Consider the following 8,548-nt stretch of genomic DNA (forward strand, 5'->3'; position numbering starts at 1 on the left):
AACAGAATCATTGAGAAAACTCTGTCAAAAACTCAAAGAAAGTGGGGAAATATCGCCCGGTATCCCAAAAGCAATCACTGTAGAATATACTTGGATTCAAAGGGATTCAAACTTTGCAAGTTTTAGAGGCTTAGATAGCCATCTAAGTCTGTAATTTTTGAGTTTATTTGGACCTTGTAACACGTCTTAGTGAGCACATTGAAATCCACAATTAAGAAAAATGATGAAATATTTCATAGTGATTTGAGGATCCTTAACAGTTATTTCGTGTGTTTCTTTATTACATTATTTTCCTTTACTGTTTCCTTGCTGTTTAATACATATATTCTTACTTGTTAGTATGTACGTATTGTAGGATTCTTGTTCTGTGTACAACTTGGTTTGTAAACAACCCATTTAGCTGCGGTGAACTAAGCTCAATCCCTTTAAATTACAACAAGAGGCCCGGGGTCCTCGCTTCAGCTTGGACCTGGACACTGTTCAAAAAGGGACACTCACAATAAGTAAGTTGCAACGAAATTAGTGAAAATTGATGTGGTACTAAACTTACTCAACTAATAATAGCTCATTTATTGACATTGTCCCTCTTGTCTTCTTATTTTCACTTTGGAGCTGTCCTCTTGCAAGCATTATCCTTCTTGTCTTCTCACCACAAAAATCAGCTTTTGGTTTAACGCAAAGCAACCAAAGTGTGTCCTACACAGTTACAAGCTGAAGAAAAAGAAAAGAAGAGTTTAAAGAACTGTTTGTTACACTGTTTGGTACTGTTGTTTGTCCTACACTGTTTAGTTACAGATTGAGAGCTCCACAAAAGCCATTCGGCCATTGTGCGATGGAAATACACACAGAGAACTCGACAACCACAGAATGTTTTTTGACAAACTACAACCACAGAATGTTGGTGTTTAAAAGAAGATATTAATTATTACTGGGTTTTGTGGTGAGAGGCTTATATTCTGACAGTATTCTAACAATCCCTTCCAACTCAACTTGAGTTTCGAAGTCAAAATACCAAAAAAGGTCCTCGTAGAAGAGTTCTAATAGTATTCTAACACAAGACACCAACAACGTTTTACAAGACTAGAGCATTCACATAGGTGAAGCTATAACATGAAAAAGTAAAGCCAAACGTAAGACATCCTCCTTCATCAATCACCTCTACTTGTTTCATGCGTTTCTCATTGTTATGCTCTGTGAACTTCTCTACATGCTCAGTAATCCCAGGTGTGCCTAATTCAATGAAAAGAAAGTTGAATGAAAGAAAGATGAAATAATGATTAAAATTTAAACAGTAAAGAAATATTATCATGATTTTTAAATAGAGTTTGTAGTGTGCCTTATATTAGAATCATATGTATTCTCTCTCCCTTGTGCATGTACATGTGTTTCTAAAATAATGAAAGTCTTCAAATCTACTGTGGAGACTATTTCGAGTAATAGCATATTTACATGCTTATTGTAGCTATGTAACTTAACGTCCAAATTATATATGACAAATTCTTAATGTGCTATAAATTTTACTAAAAAGTAGTTTATAAATTGATGTAGTATTGAATATAATTAGCATTACTTTAATAATATAATAAATAAATATTGAAATAGTTTTTTTAATTTATTTTTATTTTATTTTTTATGATTGATGATACATTTTTTTTTATACAATGATTGATGATATTAATTTAAAAAATTTGTAGTGTTCCTATATTAAAATAGACTATAACTAATATAAAAAAAAAGACAAAAGAAAATAAATACACTCTAACTAATTCTAATTTTGCACATTTAACCTGTCAACATTAAAGGTAATTCTTACATGCTCTAGCAGCAATGCTCTCTCCTCTCACATGAGGAGTGGGCTCACCGCATAGGTCTCACCATGAGACCCATCTCTCATGTGAGAGGAGAGAGCATTGCTCCCAAAATATCTAAGGTTTTTCCCAACATTAATCGAAGCACATGCCACATATGTCTTACAAAGCACATGCACGTGCTACACAAGAATTGCCTCTCTCTCTCTCTCTCTCTCTCTCTCTCTCTCTCTCTCTCTCTCTCTCTCTCTCTCTCTCTCTCTCTCTCTCTCTCTCTCTCTCTCTCTCTCTCTCTCTCTCTCTTGCTAGGAGTCTTTTCCTAACTAATACCATGTGAACTTGGGTCAGGAGTAACTTTTGACCACATGCTCCTATGTTGCATTGAAGTCCAAATCGTTGCATTGTCACATAATTCACATGCTCCTGGGTCAGGAGTAACTTTTCAAAATTCACATCCAATAAAAAATATATAGAAGGAGTTTGATAGGATTTTCTCCAAATTAATTTGGAGAGAAACCTTGTTCGTAGTCGATTATAGCAAGTGCTTGATTTGAACAAGGATTTCCTTAACACCTCTCTCTCTCTCTCTCCAACACAAACTGAAATTAAGATAATGGCAATGTTATGACAACTTTTTACACAATTATAGGCTATGTTTTGGTTTGATAATAAAGAACAATTATCAGGATTAAATGACATAAGTTGAAATTCTCTAAAGTAAGTACTTAAGACAATTACGTGATATATTGTGATTAGAGGATTTTAAGAAAAAAGTTAAGCTTAAAAAATTACTTTTACATGGACCCATTACTGATACTATTTTTATTTTATGCCAATCACCACAATTATGAAAAAAATTGTTAAAATTTTTGTGTCCCTAAACTTAAATTCTCACTAGTTTATCTTTTTGCAAACTTCTTCGGGGGATTGATCACTTAAATCATCATATGTTGAGTAGCCCATTTAAATTCAAACAACCATCTCCTAAATAAAGAAGCCATTCATCTTTATTGCTATAAAATTAGGAAGATACATCAAGATGCAATTGGTGTTGGATGAAAGATGGAATTTCTTTCCATCCAAACTACCATCTCCTAAATACATTATTTATATCTACCATCTTCAAAAACTTCATCACACACTTAAGTACATATAAAGATAAGAAATACCGCGAATTTATTATTTTATTCCATAACGTGGTATATTATTGTTCATAATCACTCTGCATTTTTAGTAGCTTTGTTTTTGATGAGATAATTTTTGGCGATTTCTCCAATTTTTGCTACTAGGTCAGTAGTGACGTTTGAGGTATTTGCAACAGCTTCTTCCTTGATATCATACTCAATTGTGCTTTTGATTATGCATGAATCATTGTCCTTCTCTATGATTTCAAAGCGAACACGAAAAAGAGTAAGGCCTAAATCAAGATATCCTCCTTCCATCACCTCTAGTTCTTTCATGCGTTTCTCATTGTCATACTTTGTGAACTTCTCTCTTTCCACAGAAAACCCATGTGAGCCTAATTCATTAGAAAGGAAGTTTAATTAATGAAAAAAAGAAAGAAAAGGAAGTAACTATTCAAATGGAAACTTTAAAGAGAACATAGAAGCAAATAAAGCAGTCATTCATTTCTGACTAAAGAGAGGGGGGGAGCTATTTCTCCAAAGTCAATTCTTAGATTGCTTCGTATCATTGGTTAGGTTCAAGATTACTTCTATATTTATCAGTTTGTATTGCTTTATCAATTATCATACCTGATGTATATGTTTTCTTCAAAATAGTCCCAGTCCCTCCATCACCTTCTATGACCTCAATCTTCTCAACGATACTTCCATCTTCTACAAGATGTTTTGCTAACAAAAGCCTGCCATAAAGCTCCCATGCTTCACTAGCGGGCACATTTACCTCCAGCTCGTGTGAGAGTTGCCCAGACATCTTTTTTTAAATGCACTAATATGTTGGGATGTGTTAGGCATGTTCTTTCCTTGTGATATACGTAGGCTCCAAATTTGTGTGAAGATTAGCAAAGTGTCTTATCATCGAATAGGGTTCGAATATTGCCTACACCAAAAATCAATTGGTGTTTAAGCCTAATGATAAGAGCAATCATTATGGAATATAATGTACTCCATATGTTGAAATTCTAACCTATTTATTAAAAAGTTTATGTTTGGACTAGAGGAAAGAGGGTGAAAATTTAGGTAAAGTACATTAAATGTTGTACATTAGGTTTCTCATTTGAATGAACACCTGGTTGTTACTTTTACATTTAATTTTCTTTGAAAGGAAGAACACTATTTGGATGTAGCCCAACTAGGTTGAACTCATCAAGCCCTTATTAAAAAAATTTTAACTTAATATTTTTATGATCCGTTTTCTATGTAGGTTTGTATATCAAGCAATGGTGGCTACAAGATTTTTTGTCCAAGGGGGTCAATAAGAAATATAAATTGTATAAAATTTAAAATCAAAGAGAAATTGAATATATTGACCTCACAAAATGAGATATTTTCCCGTTGCCTCAATTCAAAGGAAGATTGTTCATGTCAACAGGACTATGCTTAGAAGATGAATTTTGAGTTGGAGATGAATCTTGTGGTCTACATGATTTTCTTATTATGAATATATTCATAGTACTGGCAAAAGAATAAAAGATAAATTATAAGTTGATTTAACATTTTTTTTTCTAATGCAATAAACATGTTAATTAATGTTGTTAAATAAAACTTTAATTATTATTACTTAGAATATTTTAATTTATTAGTTTGTCTTTTAGTCTTTACCGTTCTTTCATTGAACTCAAAAGACATTTTAAGCCTAAATGTTTACAATTATTTAATTTTTTTATTAGTTTACAATTCTTCAATTCGTTTTCAATTCTTTAATTCTTTAGTTTACTATTTTTTGCTAATATTAATTTATTAGTTTACAATTCTTTAATTGTTTCATTTTCTTAGTGTTAATGCTCCTGCTGTACTGATTGATCCACTCAACTAGCCAATGAACACCCCCACTCACAAGTCATAAATTTGGTCAGAGACTCAAAAAGTACAAAAACTCAAAAATTTTACAGTGTGGAAAAATTTTAATTTATCAAAATCACTATTGCTAATTCACTTAACAATGTAATTGCCCATTGACCTCAACTTGCAAAAACAAAAACAAATTCATCACATAACTCAATGAATTGATATTAACCAAACCTGAATCAATCTTATCTAGAGAACCAAATATCGTGATTCAAGTGTAAGATTTAACAAAATAGATGAAAATTAATTAATAATTTTAAATGTTTTTATTCACCTCTGGTACCATTAGGTGATGCATGATGAGAGAGAGAGAGAAAAAGAGAGAGTTTAGCATGTGAGTGTGACAGATAGAATGATTAATGGTCACAACATATTGTGTGGAAGACATTCCTAAGAGATATATATATATATATATATATATGGTCACAATATATTGTGTGGAAGACATTCCTAAGAGATATATATATATATATATATATATTTTGTGTGTATTTTTCCTCGTGTAAAACATTCTAATTGAGTTGGATTCTCATTCACCCACAAATTTATGGGGCCTTTTTCTATTGGTTCCACTCATTTTTTTGGACGGTGAGTTCAATTATTGTTTTCACATTACCTATGAATATATTATCACATGTTAGAGGAACTCAACGATGAGGACAATAATGATATGTAGCCTTCAACATTGATCTTGACAATATAAACAAAGACAAATTCTAGTACCACAAAAGTTTTCACAACTTCTTGCCATAATTGTGATGTGGCAAAGTGTGATTGGTGAAGAAAAAATTGTGAGTTTATGTATAAGTGATGATTAATCACTCACAATCTAGCACGTCACAATTGTGACAAAAAGTTGTGAAATGATTTATAGTCCTAGAACTACACATAAATAAAACTTCAGGTACTTCAAGACTGAGTGTAAGTACCATTAGATGATACTGTTGGAAATATAATAGTAAATAAAAAAGTTTGATTCAACAAATACCATCCCAAAGAATTAACAAGAATATAAATTAGTGAGAATAGAAAATAAGGAGAAAAATTGAAGAACAGACTTGTAGTGCTATAAATTATGCATAGAGCGTTACTTTTAAAAGTAAATTTTTTTTCATCTAGAGTAAAACTTAGTGTGACTAGTTCTCTAGGCCAAATAATCCCTCATGGTTTGACTAGTGTCAACTTTCGTGATGGGTGCACTTTCACTCACAGAGGTTCAAAAACAATCTTCTAATGCCTTTATGTAGAACAAGTATAAATTGTCGAAAAATATGAGATATAGAATGAAAACCATGTCTGGTGGAGAATAAGAGCAAAAGAAAAAAAAGGTAGGGGAAAAAGCATTCCCCCCACCCCCATTTTCTATGTTTGCGGTAACTCTCAATTTCCCTCATTATATTTGAAACCAACCTGTTAATGACATATTTGATGTAATTGGCTAATCCTTTGACAAAACATACTTTACTTGTAATTGGGTAGATTTAGGATGTGTTTAATACTCCAAAGAACAATAGTTCAAGTCTAGTATTGAAGCCATGCAAGTATGTCCAAGAAACAAGTGAAGAAGTGCTGATTCATTAAACCTCGATAGCTTCTCAACAGATAGCTATCAAGGTATTTATCGAGGTTTAATGAGGCTCGATAAATACTATCTATCGAGGTATCTATCGAGGTTACGGGAATTCTGATTTTCAGATTTGATTTTTAGCCCATGTTTATGTATGAAAGTTCGGAAATGTGTCGAAAACACATGAGTTGTTTAGACCCCCAAATTAAAGTTACGGCTTAGTTGATTTTACACTAACTTAATACTCAATGTGGAATAGTGTAAACACAAGCGTATAAGCAAGACAACTACTCTAATCCATATTTAAAGTAACACAGCAGTAAAAATGAAATGAACAAGAATAGGGAAGAGAGATGCAAACACAGATAACACCGAGACGTGTTATCAAAGAGGAAACCAAACAACTTGGTGAAAAACCTCTTTGCCGCCCTCCAAGCAGAAATCGATCCACTAAAAAATCAGTTGGGATACAAAGGTGAGCAAGAGACCCTCCAAGCCTAATCTACCCTCTGTACCTAAGCCCTCCAAGCTCCTACTCCAACGAGGCTTCTCGGAACCGTGTCTTGTCTTAGTTCTCCGGATCCCGTAACAAGCTCCATGTTGCATCTGCCATCATCGGCTTCTTCTAATGCTTCCCAGCAGCACCAAAACTTCACTTGACACTCTCAAAGGGTGTGGTAAGTGTTTGGGCTATCGACCTCTCAATGGTATGGAAATGGAGAGGTAGGAGTTGAGGAATTTCCACTAGCAAATGTGTAGAGGATTATGGGTATGACAATCTCTAATTCTCTAGGTGTTTGACTAGGGTTTTTTCTCAGAAGCACTCCTCAACATTTGTGGGTAATGTGGGTATAAATAGTATGGGTACAGAAAGTGTGTATTAGACTGGACAAGCTGGTAGAACAGAATGCCTCGCGGGTGTCTCGCGGGAAGGGCTTAGTCGCGAGATACTCGCGAGACACAACTGTCTCCATTTGGCCTGACTCTTTGCATTCCAGCATGTGTAGGGCACATGAGTCATTTCATGGGTAGCTAAGTCATGAGACACCTACAAGACATCTTTAGTCTTCAAATGCTTGAGTCTTCACACTCTCTCTCTATCACACAACCCTTAGAATGAAATTCCACAATAAAAACAGGGTATAATAAATTGAATAAAAATACAATCAAATTTGGCACAGAATAAAAGCCAAAAAAACACGATGTTGTAAATAATAACTTTACAATGTATTTGTGTAGGGTTTCTTTTCTCACAACCCTAGACCTATATAAGGCTTATTTTAGAGGCCGTCACATAAGAGAATACAAGGAGAACATATGCAAAAGGTGACCGATGCCTTATTCTCTCTAAAAGAAGCTACTGCGTCTTTTGTGCCTTAGGGTTTTGTAACCAAGTGTTTCTTGATATTCATTGTTGATAAAGTGAAGAACTTTATAGCCAACATTCTTCTTTTAGTTGGTGATTGAAGTCGCATACTAGACCCGTGCAATTGGTTAGTCACGTACTGAGATTTGTGCATTAAAAGGGTGGCGTTCATATATTGAAGAGTTCAGAGGTTCTGAAGCGGTAGAAGGTTTCTGCTATGAGTTCATCTACAGGGATTGTAGAGTCTAGGGACAAAGGTTTTGCACTAGATCTGAAACTTCTCTTTACTATAGTGGATTGCTTTTTGGGAAGGTTTCCTCCTAGGTTTTTTACTGTAAAACTAGTTTGTTTCATTGGTTTTCCTAGGTCATCATATCTTGTCTCCTTTATTTTTTCGTTGCATTATTTTGACATGATACTAATGTTTATTTGTTTTAACAAGTTTTATTCATAATAAATCTAATTAACAACTTGGTTTTAAAATTTGTTAATTCTATTAACTGGGGTCTAAATTTTCCAACACAACTAATTTCCCCTTCTATGTTTGGAAAATGAGCAAATACTTTAAATTCGTTACTTTTTCAGTTAAATCCAGTGAAATTATAATTATTACAAATGCAATCTATGAAAACAATAATACAATCTTCAACTTTTTCTCTTCCTTGTGGTGTACAACTAATGATTTCTTTAAAATTTTTTGTTAGATTTAATTGAGAAAATAACAAGTTGGGGGTATTTGCTCATTTCCTAAACATTTGGGGGGGGGGGGGGGGGGTGG

General features: G+C 33.5%; 1 protein-coding gene across 1 annotated transcript; it reads right to left on the bottom strand.

Moving 5' to 3' along the window:
- Positions 1-2,995: 2,995 nt before the first annotated feature.
- Positions 2,996-3,743, bottom strand: LOC112033448 (norbelladine synthase). The gene is made up of 2 exons (XM_024066218.2): positions 3,563-3,743; positions 2,996-3,327 (listed from the first exon to the last, which is right to left on the bottom strand). Exons 1-2 carry the CDS (start codon positions 3,741-3,743, stop codon positions 3,026-3,028), a joined length of 483 nt encoding a protein of 160 aa, XP_023921986.1. The 3' UTR covers positions 2,996-3,025.
- Between the last annotated feature and the right edge of the window lie 4,805 nt (positions 3,744-8,548).

Source organism: Quercus suber, unplaced genomic scaffold, assembly GCF_002906115.3.
Source record: "Quercus suber isolate HL8 unplaced genomic scaffold, Cork oak 2.0 scaffold_972, whole genome shotgun sequence".
Taxonomy (NCBI): Eukaryota; Viridiplantae; Streptophyta; class Magnoliopsida; order Fagales; family Fagaceae; genus Quercus; species Quercus suber.